The sequence below is a fragment of the Pangasianodon hypophthalmus genome, chromosome 11, assembly GCF_027358585.1.
Source record: "Pangasianodon hypophthalmus isolate fPanHyp1 chromosome 11, fPanHyp1.pri, whole genome shotgun sequence".
Lineage (NCBI taxonomy): Eukaryota > Metazoa > Chordata > Actinopteri > Siluriformes > Pangasiidae > Pangasianodon > Pangasianodon hypophthalmus.
Genome location: NC_069720.1, coordinates 26176840 through 26193996, shown reverse-complemented (window position 1 = coordinate 26193996; position 17157 = coordinate 26176840). Strand labels below are relative to the sequence as shown.

General features: G+C 40.5%; 1 protein-coding gene across 5 annotated transcripts in view; it reads left to right on the top strand.

The window, feature by feature from the left end:
• The window catches only part of elp4 (elongator acetyltransferase complex subunit 4), a 27152-nt gene extending 9995 nt beyond the window's left edge, over positions 1 to 17157 (top strand). The window contains exons 4-10 of one of the 5 annotated variants that reach the window (XM_026910014.3): positions 3197 to 3316; positions 3416 to 3549; positions 7074 to 7158; positions 11631 to 11813; positions 13913 to 14021; positions 14666 to 14772; positions 15742 to 17157. In XM_026910014.3, coding sequence (XP_026765815.1) covers positions 3197 to 3316; positions 3416 to 3549; positions 7074 to 7158; positions 11631 to 11813; positions 13913 to 14021; positions 14666 to 14772; positions 15742 to 15846 — 843 coding nt within the window. In that variant the 3' untranslated portion in view covers positions 15847 to 17157. The other 4 variants (XM_026910016.3, XM_026910015.3, XM_034308685.2 and 1 more) reach the window with 4 other exon arrangements.

Here is a 17157-nt window from a genome sequence, read left to right as displayed (position 1 = left end):
TCTGCTTGATGGGAATATTTATCACTGGCCATCCTGGTCCCCTTGTTGGCATTCTTCCACCTGAAGCCTGTCAATCACTTGATATAAGGGTGGGTGATTGGGCAAAAATATAATATTTTTTCATGCTGCATCACAATCCACGATATGATCAAGATTAATTTTCTTGTAGTTTTTTAAGACTATTTTGCAAGTTACTGAGCAGAGCAACCAAACTAATTTCATGCTTGAAATCCATGCTTGATTGTTTGCTAAAGTATTTAAAAGTGTTTAAAAAATGTACGTCACACTATTAATGTCCAGAGTATTTAAAAGTGCAATAAATGGAAAGATGATTGACTGGCAAGTGAGCATCGATCCATCCGTTTTCTATACCACTTATCCTACGCAGGGTAACGGGGAAGCCTGGCGTCTATACCAGGGAACTTGGGGCACGAGGCGGGGGACACCATGGACAGGGGGCCAGCCCATCACAGGGCGCAATTGTGCACACTCGCTCAGACATCCATGCACACGCTACGGACGATTTGGAAATGCCAATCACCATCTACAACACATGTCTTTGGACTGGGGGAGGAAACCGGAGTACCCGGAGAAAACCCCCGAAGTACAGGGCGAACTTGCAAACTTCGTGCACACAGGGTGGAGGCGGGAATCAAACAGGTCTTCAGTTGCGCAACTGTACAGGGCTTTCATTGCCGTATTTTGCGCTTCACTATGTGCCACACATTCTTAATTGGAGACATGTCAGTGTCATCACCCAACACTGATAACAGCTTTGATAACAGCTTTGATAGTCCTTTTCCTATTTAGCCTGAAAAACACAATGTTTTGTCCAAAAACTGTTTGAACAGAACGTTGACTCGTCGCACACACTGTGTTACTGTTCATCTCGGATGAGACCAAGCCTAGTGATGTCTGTTGCGCTTCTGGACATTGTTGATGTATGGCTTCGGCTTTACATAACCAAGCCTTAACTTGCATCTGTGGATGCAACAGCAAAGTTTTACTGAAGTATCTCTATTACAGACATGTTGCAGTTTTTAAGACAGTGATGTCTGAGGGCTCGGAGATCATGCACATTCATTTAATTATATTGTATAATTATAATTATAGTGTGCACTGTGGAAGGTGAAATGCCCCAAATCCTATCGATTAGTGTTTGGAGTGTGTTGTTTTCAAAGTTCTGGTTTATTCATTGACTCATCTGTTGACAAATTGGTGAGCCTTGACCCATCCTTGCTCTTAAAGGACTAGGCCTTTCTCTGAGGCTCCTTATATATATTTTAACACGGGTGCCTCATCTGTCTCACCTTGTTATTTCAACTTTTCACATCGTTATTAGTTCTAAATTGCCTGTCCTACCTTTTTCTGGAACGTGTTACAGGCATCAGTTTTAGAATAAATGTATTTCTTCAAAAAACAATGATGTTGATTAGGCAAAACATGAAATACCTTGTCTTAATACCGTTTTTGTTTGAATGCAAGTCAAAGTAAATTTACAAATTACTGTTTTCTGTTTTTAATTGCATTTAATTTACCATCTCACTTTCTGATTGCATAATAACTCTGAATGGCCTTTCTGTTTCATCATGTGCAGTAGTACAAGACCTTGGTGTGATTATTGACTCCAGTCTTTCATTTGAAGCTCATGTAGAGACAGTATTACTAGGATTGCTTTCTTTCATCTCAGAAATATTGCTAAGATAAGAAATATATTGTCACTACGTGATGCAGAAAAGTTAGTTCATGCTTTTGTTACCTCTGGGTTGGATTATTGTAATGCCTTGCTGTCTGGATGTTCCATTAGATGCGTAAACAAGCTCCAGTTAGTCCAGAATGCAGCAGTGAGAGTCCTTACTAGAACCAGAAGATATGACCACATCACGCCTATCTTATCCACACTGCACTGGCTCCCAATCAAATTTGTATTGATTATAAAATACTACTATTGACTTATATAGAATGGTCTCGTGCCACAGTACCTGAGCGAACCTTTGGTCTTTTATAGTCCTTCATGCCTACTTTGATCAAAAGGTGCAGTTTATTTGTTGATATCTCGAATAGTGAAGGCTGCAGCAGGGGGTAGAGCTTTTTCTTACAAAGCCCCACAGTTATGGAGCAGCCTTCCAGTTAGTGTTCAGGGCTCAGATACAGTCTCAGTGTTTAAGTCTAGGCTGAAAACATATTTGTTTAGTCAAGCCTTTTAAATAGTTTTTTCTTAGGTAAAGGAGCAGATCTGAAGTGTTCACAGGCATAGAGTGTTGTGGTGAACTGGGATGTTTGGATGCTGTCGCCCCCCCACTCTCACGCGTATACTCAGGTTTGTTGATGGTGGAGTGACTGGCTGCCTTATGTCCCAGGACTCCCTCATGTCTGTGTCAGCTTCTGGCTCTCCCTTTTAGTTATGCTGCCATAGCTAGTCTTGGCGGAGTCCCTGCTTGCACTCTGCACGCAAAGTACATTGTCCTTAACCATTAGACCTGCCTGATCCATCCTGCTGCCCTACTTGTGGTTGGAGTTCTCATCGGTTGAGATCTCTCACTGCTGCTGGGGGTGGCCCCACGTGGACATCCTGAAGATCAGTGGGATTGCTGGGGATGGTGTCACTTGGGGGCCGTGGAGATGGCTTGGGGATCTCATATGGGGAGTTGTACTGTGATGGCTTGGGAATGCGATTTACTGGTTGCACATTTGCACTATTTGTCCATATAGTACACAGTTACAGAAGGGATTTATTTATAATTGCACTATCCGTTGCACCCAGATGAGGATGGGTTCCCTTTTGAGTCTGGTTCCTCTCAAGGTTTCTTCCTCATATCGTCTTAGGGAGTTTTTCTTTGCCACCGTCGCCTCTGGCTTGCTCATTAGGGATAAATTCACATATTTACAATTTATTTTGGTTCAATTTAATTTGAATCTATTTATTTCTGTAAAGCTGCATTGTGACAATGTCCATTATTAAAAGTGCTATACAAATAAAACTGAATCGAAATTGAGTTGAATTGAATCCCAACTTTTGGGGAATTGGGGTTGTCATAAGGCTTGTGATTGAATTAAAATTATGTCTAAAATTATGCGCACTCACAGCATATAGAATAAAGAATAAAGACTTCACAGAATAAAGTCTGACACATAGATTGTTTTAGATTTTCATTATTAAAGTGGAAATGTAAAGTGTTTGATTTCTGTGCTGCAGGATCTTCCATCTCCACTTCAGGATGAAGATCCAGAGTTTAAAACCGTATCATCATCAAATCTGGATCAGCAAGATGCCATGAAAATTGCCTGGCGCTACCAGAACCTTCCTAAGGTCCAGGTAAACACAATTCTACATGGAGAGACAGAGATGAATGTGTACAGTCGAAGTAGTGAAAAGTAATGAATGGTTTTGTCTCATCCCTCATATTTTGTCCAGACTGTGTTGTCCTCTTCATCCCGGTTTGGTCATTATTATGACCTCTCCAAACATATGGAGCAAGATCTTCTACAAAATGCCAAGATTCACACTTTCTACCTGCATGAAGAGCAAACAGCACCTACACATCTCAGGTACATACTTCAGTTATAGACACCTGGTAAATGACTCCTGGTTAAAACACCTAGTAACAAACACCAAGTTATAGCCACCTGGTTAACTAGTCAGTTTTCTCTGCAAATATTATTTATCTGCATCAGCATGCTAGATTAAGACTACTTTAGTCTGGAAATTCTGTTAATCAGTCCCTGGACCGATCTGTTATGTCAATGCATAACTGACTTAATGAGGTGGAAATAACTCACATGGTTTTCTTATTTCATGAAACAGCTCAAGCAATGTGCATGAGCTGTTTCATGAAAATGTGCATGTGTTTCGCGGTTTTTGCATGGGTAGAAAGAATGCATTATTGGTTGTAATCAGCAATGTTGTAGTTGTTCTTTCGGCTGCCTCATCCCTGCCTCATCCTGATGGTAGTCTCATCACTTGGGGATCTGCATGTGTCCTCAAACCACTAGCGTCAGCAGCAGGAAAGCATGCCAAGTTGCAGGATGCGCAGAATGTATTTTTGATTCTTACCTTACACTCATTAATTATGCCCAGAAGACCTGTGCATCCTGAACAAGGTGCAGGGGCTCAACCCCACAGTGATTCACACTCACTAACACCTCACCCTTATGTCCTCTCATGCAATGCAGAGAAAGGTCTGGGATCAGTTGAACGAGTGTTATGCTACACCTGAAGCAATCAAGAGTGCCCTCTAAAGAATGCTTTTGCAAAAATTCCCCCAAAAGACTATGTTAAACTATGAGAGCTTGGGGATCTCTTGCTGGAACTCTAGTGATCAAAAGAAGACAGTTTCCTGCCTGGGTTGTCTTTTCTAGACATTGCGTGTGGTGCAAATCCTATTTTTGAGAAGCTCTCTAATGCAGTACAGGAAAAATCGATTTATTGCTGCTCTAAGTTCAAAGCTGAGAACAATGAGCATTTTCTTTTGTTCTCATTCTTTGGTGAGTTTGTCTGTCAGGAAGCTCACACCTAGCATTTGTCCTTCCTAAAAACAGTAATGCTTGTTATAAGAGAGAAGACATTCAGTAAGTGTTCAGATACAGAATCAATGCACAAAACAGATGTTAGCAAGGAAAATTACTCCACTTCAGAAACTCTTAAAGCAAAATGAAAGTCTAACTAAAAATGCCTCATTCATAACAAACCTCATCCACTCAAAAGATGAACAGCATTCATGGAAGACAGAAAGTCCTTCCTAAAAGAGAGTAGAATTTGTTACAGATGCTGCTCATCCACCACTCATCTGGTTAGAGAGTGCAAATTGCTGATAAAGTGTGTTAGAGTATGACAGCAATTGGCACATCAATACAATGCACCCTGGCTCAGTTCTCCAAAAAACCAAGGCTCTTGCCCAGTGAACAGTGATAAGGGCAAACAGGCCTCAACAAATGCCTCCAGCATTGTTTCCAGCTGCAACAAAGTTTGTGGTTACTCCCAAGCACACAGCTCATGTGCAGAAATGTCCTGCTAGTGTGTTACCATAAGGTCAGAGAGAAAAGGCTGTATGCTGTTCTTGTTGGCAAACGTAACTGCTTACTGTCCAGGTCCAAGTTCTTTGAATTATTTGATATTCAAAGCCAGCCTCACCCCTTTTCAGTGAGAGCATGTTCTGGAGTGAGTGACATGCAAGGAGGAAGAGCACATGGCTTTTGCATTGTGACAAACATCAAAGGAGAGAGCATTGTTCTACTACCATTAATGGAGTGCAACCAAATACCCAACAACTGGTCCATGCAATGCCTTTGCCCCCTTTGCCCAGAGGTTGGATTTGGGTTGGGTCCTGGAGGGAGAGGTATGCCTTCATGGTGCACACAAGCTAAATGTGAGCTCATTCAAGACCAGTGTATTGCAGAATGTTTGACCATCTTACCTCACATCATGTGACCATTTCATTCAACTATGAAAGACAACAGATTTGGCCCATCCATTGAAGACATAGTCTTTTTAAAGACTTTGGTCAATGAATCGAGACAAGGATAATAGCTTGGTTGCTCCACTCTCTTTCAGAGTGCCCAGATGATGGCTACCATCAAACCATTCCTGAACAATTTTTGCAATGTGGCAGGGTGCATTATCCTGCTGAAAGGGCCACTGCCATTAGGGAATACTGTTGCCATGAAGGGGTGTACTTGGTTTGCAACAATGTTTAGGTAGTTGATATGTGTCAAAGTGACATCCACATGAATGCTAGGACCCAAGGTTTCCCAGCAGAACATTGCTCAGAGCATCACACTGCCTCCACTGGCTTGCCTTCTTCCCATAGTGCATCCTGGTGCTATCTCTTCCCCAGGTAAGCAATACACACGCACCCGGCTGTCCATATGATGTAGAAGAAAATGTAATTCATCAGACGAGACCACTTTCTTCCATTGCTCCATGGTCCTGTTCTGATGGTCACATGTCCATTCAGGCACTTTCAGCAGTGGACAGGAGTCAGCATGGGCACTCTGACTGGTCTGCCGCTACATAGCCCCATGCGCAGCATTACACTGCGATACACTGTGTGCCCTGACACCTTTGTATTATAGCCAGCATTAAGCTTTTCAGCAATTTGTGCTACAGTAGCTTTTCTGTGGGATCGGACCAGACAGGCTAGCCTCTGCTCCCCACGTGCATCAAGGAGCCTTGGGAGCCCATGACCCTGTCACCGGTTCACTGGTTGTCCTTCCTTGGACCACTTTTGGTAGGTACTAACCACTGCATACTGGGAACACCCCACAAGACCTGCCGTTTTGGAGATGCTCTGACCCAGTTATCTAGCCATCACAATTTGGCATTTGTGAAAGTCCGTCAGATCCTTACGCTTGCCCATTTTTCCTGCTTTCAACACATCAACTTCGAGAACTGACTGTTCACTTGATGCCTAATATATCCCACCCCTTGACAGGTGCCATTGTAACAAGATAATCAATGTTATTCACTTCACCTGTTAGTGGTTTTAAAGTTAAAGCTGATCGGTATATGTGCTTGTTGAACATCCCATTCTGGATTTAGTCCCCAGTTTGCTGCTGTAACAGCCTCTAATCTTCTTGGAAGGCTTTCCACTAGATTTTGGAATGTGGCTGCAGGTATTTGTGCCCATTCAGCCGCAAGAGCAATAGTGAAGTTGGGCTTTATAAACCTCACTTTGTACACAGGGGCATTGTCATGCTGGAACAGGTTTGGGTTTGGTACAGCATGCAAAGACAGTCTAGATAATTCTGTGCTTCCTACATTGTGGCAACAGTTTGGGGAAGGCCCATTTGTTTTTGGCAGGTTTTCCCATTTCTGCCCTATCATGCAGTTGCTGTGTTCTCTCCACTGGCTTCCTGAAACTGTGTTGATGCTTGCCTACAAAGCCAAACACATTTCTAAACTCATGCTCAAGCTTAAACATGCCTTCAGATCACATCTCTTCGTTACTAGGAAGGATTCTGCAGACACGATAAATATCAAGCTTTACTGTAATTCTTTCCCCAACCAATCTGTTTATCAGTATTCTTCCTGTCTCTCCCTCTGCCCTGTCTCTCTCTCCCTGTCTCACTCTCAGTGGTGTTCTTGGCCCCTACTCTGTGTTACTGCAGTCTATCCAGTTGTTAATCAAACAAAATGGCTTTGATGGCTCAAACTCACAGGTCAGTACTTTTATTTGAAGTGGAATTGTGTGTATATATTTAGAGTCTTTGACTGAGAAGTACAAAAATATACCTGACACACTAAGTTGCCAATATATACTATAAAAATCCACATATATTCACAGTTCCAAGTATATCAGGTAGAGTAGTATTGTTGCACCTCAGTGTCACTGCTGGGTTGAGCACAGTGGTGCTGTTGTCAGAAACTGAATCTGAAGAAGAGCTCAATGATAAATAATACAAATTGTTCCTGGGAAGAGATGAGTTTTAGTCTTCAACTGTAAAACCTGTAAGATGCACAGTCAAGGTAAGCCTGTCTAATAAATTGTATTCACAAAAAAGTATTTACACTGTGCAGAAGTCCCAGCAGTGTAGCTGTGTTTGATACATACATACCAGTGCTACCCACATTGTGTCATCATGTCAGTATCACTGCTTTCATTGAGAGTGATGCACTAGCTACGTAATATCTAATCAGCAGTGGTGCTATAATGGTTCCCTTCCACTGATGGATGGGATACAGAGGGTCTAACTGTTTATATAGCAACAGATGTAACCAGTGTGTGTACAATATACAGTCAGGTCCATAAATAGTTGGACAGTGACAAAGGCAAACATTGGTAGACAAAGCTGTCTACCACAATATGGAGTTGAAATTACATAATTAATAGAATCTCAAAGTGCTTTCAGCTTGAATTTCAGGGTGTTTACATCCAAATTGGGTGAATGGTGTTGGAATTGCAGCACTTGTTATGTGGTTCCCCCTTTCAAGGGACCAAAAGTAATTGGACAAGTAATTGGCTGCTCAGCCGTTCCATGGCCAGGTGTGTGTTATTTCCTCATTATTTCACTTAAGTAAGCAGATAAAAGGACTAGATTTAATTTCAAGTGTGGTATTTGCATTGGAATCATGTTGCTGTTAACTCTCGATATGAAGTCCAAAGCACAGTCACTGCCAGTGAAGCAAGCCATCATTAAGTCAGAAAATCTAAACAAGATCATCAGAGATTGCAAAAACATTTGGTGTGGCCAACTCAACTATTTGGTACATTCTTAAAAAGAAGGAATCACTGGTGCATTCGGGAACACCAAAAAGGCCTGGAGGACCACAGAAAGCAACTGTGGTGGATGACAGAAGCATTCTTTCCCTGGTGTAGAAAAACTCATTCACAACAGTTGGCCAGCTCATGTCAATCACTTGACCTATATCCAGTTGAGCATACTTTTCCCTTGCTGAAGGAAAAACTGAAGGCAAAATGCCCCAAGAACAAACAGAAACTGCAGACAGCTGCAGTAAAGGCCTGGCAGAGCATTACCAGGGAAGAAACCCAGTGTGGGGTTATGCCTATGGGTTCCATACTTCAGGCAATCATTGACTGCAAAGGATTTGCAACTAATTAATACATATTACAATTTAATTTATGATTGTTAGTTTGTCCAATTACTTTTGGTCCCTTAAAAGGTGGACCACATAGAAAAACTGCTGAAATACCTATACCATTTGCCCAATTTGGATAAATACCATCAAATTAAAGCAGAAAGTTTGCAGAATGAGCTCATATTCATTATCTAACTTTAATTCATGACTTTAACAACTACAATATAATGTGGTAAACAGCTAAAATAACAATAACTTTCCCAGTGTCCAAATATTTATGGATTTGTCTGTATATTGAAATATAAGCAGTAGCAGGAGAGGTGAAGTGATGTTCTGAACACATGAAATTTCTGTATCAAAGCTTTTTATATTCATCTCACTTTGTTTACATTTTATCATATTAGATTAGCTTATAATGAATAGCTCTGAATGTCTACTCTTGAGCCCTGGGTTTCACCTGTGAAGACTGCATTTGTTGTTAAAAATGATAAACCAAAATGAAGACCAGAGAGCTGTCTATGGGAGAAAAGCAAGCCATTCTGAAGCTGAGAGAAGAAGGAAAATCAGAAAAGAGCTATTGCACAAGCATTGGGCATACAACAATTTGGAGTGTCCTGAAAAAGAAAGAAACTACTGGTGTACTAATAACCAGACATCGAACAGGCTGGCCAAGGAAAACAACAGCCTTGATGACACACACAGTGAGCGCTATGAAGAAAAACCCCAGAGCAGAAATATAGAGGCCATACCACAAGATGCAAACCACTCATCAGCAGTAAGAATCAGAAGGCCAGATTGAATTCGCAAAGAAATACAGAGATGAGCCACAAAAGTTCTGGAACCAAGCTTAACCTCTACCAAACTGATAGAAGGACCAAAGTGTGGAGAAAGAAAGGCTCTGCTTATGAGCCAAAACATATGAGCTCATCGGTCAAGGCTCACTAATCTTTATCGATGATGTAACTCATGATAGCAGCAGAACCAAGTATTAAGTGTTACTAACTTTAAGACGATCTGTTCCTATACTTTTTGCTCACCTAAGCATTGGGTGGTCTGCCACCAAAGGTGACATGTTCAAAGTTGTTGAACACATCTAGATGTGTAAATATCAGAAAATGAAAGCTGAAATTCTGATCTATCGTCTCATATTTGTCTTTTGATCTCAAGCCCAAATGTCTTCAGTGTGTAGCAAAAGCTAAAGAATTGGCCTTGCCATTCCAATACTTTGGAGGTGACTGTATAGAGTTATCTAATGTTAGCTAAGTGAAACATACATTGATGGATTTTATTTCATATTAATGAACTTAAAACATTTTCCATTTACTGTGACAGAAAGCGAGGGCATCCCACTGAGCGCACATTAGATGGAAGGGGGCATGGCTTCCAAGTGGTGTCACCTGCACCGATCATTCCAGATTCATATGTCAATCTCCCAATTTTTTGTGAAAAAGACTGTTCGTTTTGCTCCTGTGCAAAATGTGTAAAGGTTGGCAGGTCTGGAAATACAACATAATTGCAGTAAACGTCACTAGATATTATGGCAGTGCAATATTGCATAGGGGAAATTATTATATCAAACAAGCCCAATGGTGGTTATCATGGCAACATTCTCCTGGCATAACCTCTTGCCACTTCCACTATGATGAGCGCTTGAACATGGTCCACTGAGACTCAATGTCTTTGACCTCCCTTAGTACATGAGAGAAGTCATTTTGGATGTGTGAGTTTAAATTGCACAGCTTCTCTCCAATAGTTTACCTGACTATCCAAGACATATGGCCTAAAGTCTGATAATATGATCACAAAAGTGATCATTGACCTTTGCCCGTTATGCTCTGGTACCAAGTACACTTATGAGCAACCTTGTGTTTAAAAAAAAAGTGTTTGTTTTTTATTGACAATCTGTGGATTGTCTAACAACAGTTCCCACTCTGGTTCAGATCTGGGAGATCGTTCCTACCTATTCACAACTCTCCAAGTATTGCCATCATTCCCGACATGAGCACTGAAGTTACCCAGGAGCACTATGGAGTCAGTAGGAGGTCTCAAGCCCTTGCTCCAAATTACCCAAGAAGGCTGTATATTCTTAACTGCTATTTGGTGCATATGGACAATCAACTGTCAGTTTTCAATGCTGAGACTCAAATTCTAATTGAGGCAACCTTTATGTCCACTGGGGGAAAAACTCCAGTTGTGTGACCCTCAGCCTGGGACAGGTGTATATTCCCACACCCACCTGAGGCTCATGTCCTATGGCAACTCTGGAGAGAGAGAGACCAGCCCTGGTCTTTTAATACTGGAGCCCTTAATTTGTGTGGATAAAAGGCCAACTACATCTAGTCCATACCATTTCATCTCACATACTAACTCAGATTCTTTCCCCACTAGTGAAGTGACATTACATTCCAAAGGTCTAGTCCATCTAAAACTGTCCATCGCAGGCCTGTGACTTAACGGGCATTGCACTATATCTTGCAAGTGGTGAGCCCAGAAGGTGGCTCCATGTCACCATTTCAGGGTGAGTCTGTTCAGGTTTCATGGGTGGCCCAGTCACCAGATGCTTGGCTTGGCTCTGTCAGTGGGTCCCAGTAACCTTTATCCAGGCAGAGAACACTTGGCTATTTGGACCTGTCATGGGGGGTCATTAGGATCACTCTTTGTCTGACCTCTCCCCTCAGAATAGCATTAAGCTCTTTATGACATAGCTATGAGGTTTGCCAAAGTATACAAGCCTATTCACCACATTCACTTAATCCACAAAGGAGACCTTGATTACACTTATATTTATTTTTACATACATCACAATTTTTTATTAAGAGTGACACAAAATACAAAGTGAAAGTGAGCACACAGCTGAGCACCGAAGAGATTTGAACATTCTAGTTACTGAAATGGGGCTTTATTCATTGAGTAAACACTGCCCTTGTTTTATAAAAGGACCCTGTCCAAAAGAGGGATGAGCTAGCACATTAGTGATTATTACTATTAGCATTCATTATTATATTCTGTTTACCTCTCTCTCTAATTCTTTACATCTCTCTCTCTCTCTCTCTCTCTCTCTCTCTCTCTCTCACTTTGTATCTCTCCCTGTAAGGTGAAGACTTGTAATGTGCTACGACTTGCTCTTCACTCTCTGGGGTCAGCACTATGGGGTGATAATGTGTGTGTTAGCCCTGCCCACAATCACACCATGTTGACCTTTCTCTATGCCCTCCGAGCCCTCCTGCGCTCCTCCCTTTCTGTTGCTATGGTGACAGTACCCACTCACCTCATCAGGGTAAGAGACCAGAGTGTGTGTGAGTGTTTCCTCTAAACTTGAAATTCTTAGTTGTATAATGATCCCCCTGGCTATTTAAAGGCAGAGCTGTAAAAGTTCGATATGTGGACTTATAATTGGCTGTGCTTGTTAGAGGTGGTGCACAGCCTTAAGCTACCAGTATATCATTCATTTTGCGCAAGAAAGACAATGTTTTTATGGTGTAGTAACAGTAAAGTAGTACCCATGTTAAGTATACCAAACCCACAGACAAAATATTTAAACAGTTCAAAAAAGTGGTAAACTGTCATTTCATGAAGTCGCCTCAGGTCACGGCTCCCTGAAAACATTCTGAGCCCCCAAGCAACGAAAAGAAAAATGCACAGCAGTTCTTGCATATACCAATGATTGTGTGTTCAGCTCTGGTTATTTTGGGTTATTTCTTCCGTTGTTTGAAGTACTCCATCAGGTTTACATTTTGCAGCATTATGAAGATCTATGATTGGCTGTGTGTCAGTGTCCTCTTAAGCTGTCTCTTAAATGGTGTACAGAAGGAACTGCAGTTTTATATTTAATGCAGAATTAGTTTTTCCTCATCAAAGAGTTTCAATTAGGAGATATGAACTTAAACTTTATGCTGGCATAAAATTTAAGTTTAAATTGGCACTTGGGGGCAGTGCACAGTTTTACCTTTGACTATGCTTATTAGGGGTATTCTTGTTCAGCCTTACTCTGTCTAAACTTTCCTTAAATTTGCCACTGTTCTGTTGAATGAATACTAAAGACAAAGTCTACATTATTTTTATTAACATTATTTTTTTATAATTAAAAATATAATTAAAAAAATAACATTAAAAAATTGTGTTAAACAAATTTAGTCAATCACAACTGATAGCCTAAAAAGACAGGAAAACAAGCATTTTTACAATTTCATGTTTAAGGAGAGTTGGGGAGCATGTAATTATATTGTCAGCTTTCCACTCAGGAACTGCTTGCTGACAGCAGCTGTCACGAAAACTGTCATGAATCAAGTATTTTTAGGTGATTCCTTCTTTAATGGTCATTAAAAAATCAGCATATTTGATGACTTTATAATTTTGTCATCATTAGCATTATTTGTAAAGTGTTACAGCTGACACTTCATTGTAGGCCTATTTAATCTTTTGTGTAAAAAGTTTTCATTCTTTTTTCTTTTTCAGCTGAAATCCCAAAGTGCGTTTTTGACTATTTTCAGCCAAGATTTTTCAGTGGCATCAAACCTACATATTTTATTTCATATTGATGGACTTAAAACATTCTCCATTTATCTTGTAGCTCTCAGAAGTACTTCTGATGAAGAACTTTTTGAGCATAAACAGACACTGTCCTTTGTGGTGTATTATGGGATTTCATGAGTTCACTATATAGACTATATTGCCAAAGGTATGTGGATACCTCACCATCACATCCATATGTGTTTTTGCATATCTTATTCCATATTTAGTTCCCCCTTTGCTGTTGTAATAACCTCCACTCATCTAGGAAAGCTTAACACTAGATTTTGGAGCGTGGATGTGTGGATTTGTGTTCATTCAGCTACAAGAGCATTAGTGAGGTCAGGCACTGATGTTGGATGAGGAGATCTGGGGTGCAGTCGGTGTTCCAGTTCATCCCAAAGGTGTTCAGTGGGGTTGAAGTCAGGGCTCTGTGCAGGACACTTGAGTTCATGCTGGAACAGGTTTGGGCCTCTTAGTTCCAGTGGAGGAAGATTGTAATGCTACAGCATACAAAGACATTCTATACAGTTGTTGCTTCCTACTCTGTGACAATATAGTCATATGGGTGTGATGGTTGGGTGTCCACAAACTTTTGGCCATAAAGTGTATTTTAAAAATGCCACATAAATACAAAATACCATAACTACCCGGATAGTTTAGTATAGTCAGCAGGTTTGTGGACTGGGACAGACTGATTGTGTCATTTTTTATAATTAGGTAACAGAGCTATTGTAATAATTTTTTGTTAAGATTTAATACAATACAATAACTCATGGTCCATCTGTCTCTGTGTCACTCTGCCTGTCTCTCACTATTGTGAAACTGTTCATTTGGCTGTATGTCTGCCTGTGTCTCCTTTTGTAGAATAAATTAATAAGAGGGAGGATGATCAGACTGTGTGATACAGCTATTGCTTTGCAATCGTTCTCAGATGCAGAGAGAAACAACAACCCACTTTATAAGGACTACCATGGTGAGACACACACACACACACACACACACACACAAACACACACTGTAGCAGTGTTGCACATATCAGTGTAATCTTTTCAATCAGAGACACACCAACAAGTAGATGATATAGAGTATGTTAACAGAATTGTGCAGTTTAGGAAAGTAACATAAGGAAGGCAAAGGTAAGGCAACTGATACCCATTGTAAAATATGGTGGTGGATAAGTGATGATTCGCACCATAATGTTTTTGCAGCTGGTGGAACAAAAGTGTGAAGATTGGTGGCTAGAACATATCAGGGTATTTTGGCCCAAACATGTTTGTGGTTATGACCTGGATATTGATGGATGTTACAGAAAAATAATTATCTGGTAAAATACACAAAAACTTTTTCTCACAGAAACATTTTTTGGAATGGCCACAGAAGTCTCTACATTTGCTCCCTACTTAAAATATTGTGCATGGAGGAGTATATGGGTCCATGATCCCTCTACAAGAATAACATTGTTAGACAGCACAGGAGGAAGTTTGGTGCTCAATGTTTTAATTATAATTTTATATTAATAGCTTTATTAAATTACAATTTAATTATAATTTGTTGCAACTAGCTTATTTGTTGTAACTCGTGACTGTGTGTGCGCGCACGCATGTGTGAGGGCTGCAGGTCTCCTGCATGTTATCCAAGTTCCTCGGTTGAACTGTTTGGGGTGTGAAGTTCCAGATACAAAGGACCTCGCATTCAGACTGAAGAGGAAACAGTTCACCATCGAGGTGTGTATATATATATACACACACACACACACACACACACACACACACACACACACACACACACAGAGTTGGTCTTATCATTGGTGTTCATCACAGACATCGTATGATTAAGTTGATCACAGGGATCACATGACCTGTGTTTAACTTGGGGGATCATATATTACTCTTTTTTTGGACATAAGGATAGGCACTGGTTCTTCACAATGCTAACCAGGAAAGCTTTGTTGTGGATGCTAAATACTTGGCTAGCTGGCTCAGATAAAGGCAGCTTGCCAGCAGTGAAAGCTGATCATCCCAAGCGTATCATACTTAGTAGGATGCATCATGTTTACCATGACAACTAGGTGCTACCTGTGGCTGCATTCCAAATTCCCATACTTCCCAGTGTGCAAAATAGTATGCCTCCAGTTGTACAGTGATCTACCTTGTGGTACTGTTTAACACACTATTTAATACTTGTTGTATTCCACCCTTTTGGTGTTTCTGAACTCCCCAGTGTGTTCTTTCTTTATAAGAATGTGCCATATAGTTGATTTGAGATTTGAGAGTTAACAGCAACATGGTTCCAAATGCAAATGCCACAACTCTAGACCTTTTATCTACTTACTTAAGTGAAATAATGAGAGAATAACAGATACCTGGCCATGGAACAACTGAGCATTCAATTACTTTTGTCCCCTTAAAAATGGGGTGACCACATTGGAAAAAGTGCTACACCATTCACCCAATTGCTGAAAGGTAAGCAAATGCCAGGATAATTGTTAACATAAATGTTAACATGTTAACAGTATGGTGTGTGAGGTCAGAATACAAGAGACAGGAATCTTCTTCAATTTCCTTTTCATGCACAGATAAGCCTACAGAAGACACAAAAATATAAACCATGATACCTCACTGTTACTTTTTACTCACACCACATTAACTCTGTTTCTGTCTGCCTGTCATTCCTCTCTCTCTCTCCCTTTCCAGAGGATGTATTTGCCCCCTGATCTCTCTGACTCAGTAAGTCGGGTCAGCAAAGTACAGCGTACGCCAGTTTGTACTTCTGATGGAAACAAACACCTGGACTTCTAGAGTGCACCCATCCCCTTTCATGTTAATGTCTATCCCTTCCCATTGAATAAAATAAAAGTTGTTACTCAAAAGGACCAAATGTTGTGATATTTTAATCTTAATTACTGTTGATAGTGTTGATATTACTGTTGACCTGTGACATGATAGAGAGAGAGTAGTGCTTGTAACCCTGTCATTTTTGTTAGGATTATTAGGGATCCAATCACCGAACCCAAGAACACCAAAGGGAGTGCATTGGTACATTGACCATTGGCCATTGTCTCCTATACTGCACTGTTTTAAACGTCTTGGACTTGTTTGTAAGGTTGTAGCTGCATCACTTAATTCTTTCCAGCCAGTCCATCCTGTTACGTCCCTGGACGTAAGTTATTCTTTTTTTAATTTTATTTTATTTGCATTTGTATGTGTCTTATATGTTGTACTGCGTGCTACAGATTGTGCGCAGTCTGCATCTCTCTCTCTCTCTCTCTCTCTCTCTCGCTCTCGCTCTCTCCAGAGGGTGGAGTATATTGTGGCAGTCCAGTGTGTGCTGCAGAGAGAGACACTCTTCTCCCCTGCTCCAGACTGAATTTAGTAGTTTCAGGATTATAGTTGCTAACCTGAGTTTGAGTTGTGAATTAGCAGTGGCTAATAGTGCTACAGTTGTGAACTGTGTCAGGAGGTAGTGCTTGTTCTGCTTATTTAAGATAAGTACAAGATCATGTTCTTTTGAATTCTGTTCTTGGTATTTTGCTGAGAGTAAAAAAAAGGGAAGCTGTAGGGGGAGAGTGCCTTTTTCTTTAGATACTACGTTCATCCCTGTTTTTGGTTCAGTTAGGGAGTTGAGGGAAGATTTATGCTGTTTATTTCTCTTTTCTTTTGGGTGTTTGAGGTAAGTTAGTTAGAGAACTGCTTGTGTGTGTTATTTTAGGCCTGGCTCTCTCCTGAGCCATTGCTCCCTATCTCCTTATGTTAAACTTATTGTCCTTTTTTTTTTTTTTTTTTTTTTTTTTTTTGTAAATAAATCTCCACTTTTGTATATGTCGGAATTGGTGTCATCTTCACTCTGGGACAGAGGACTGAAGTGTGTTCTTGCCGTTTCTTTTAATTTTATGCCTTTTCATTTGTTACTTCCCCTCACAATCCCCTAGACAGGAGGGGAACGTAACAATCCATCCATGACATCATTCACATTTTCTCTTATTAGAAGCAGAAACCTAATTATAGCAACTTGACTCTGATTAAATGTAGTATCTGCTCTTTTCTTTTTAATGTATTGTGGTTCTTCAATATCATGATGTCATGATTGCTAATAATAAAATAATAATTATC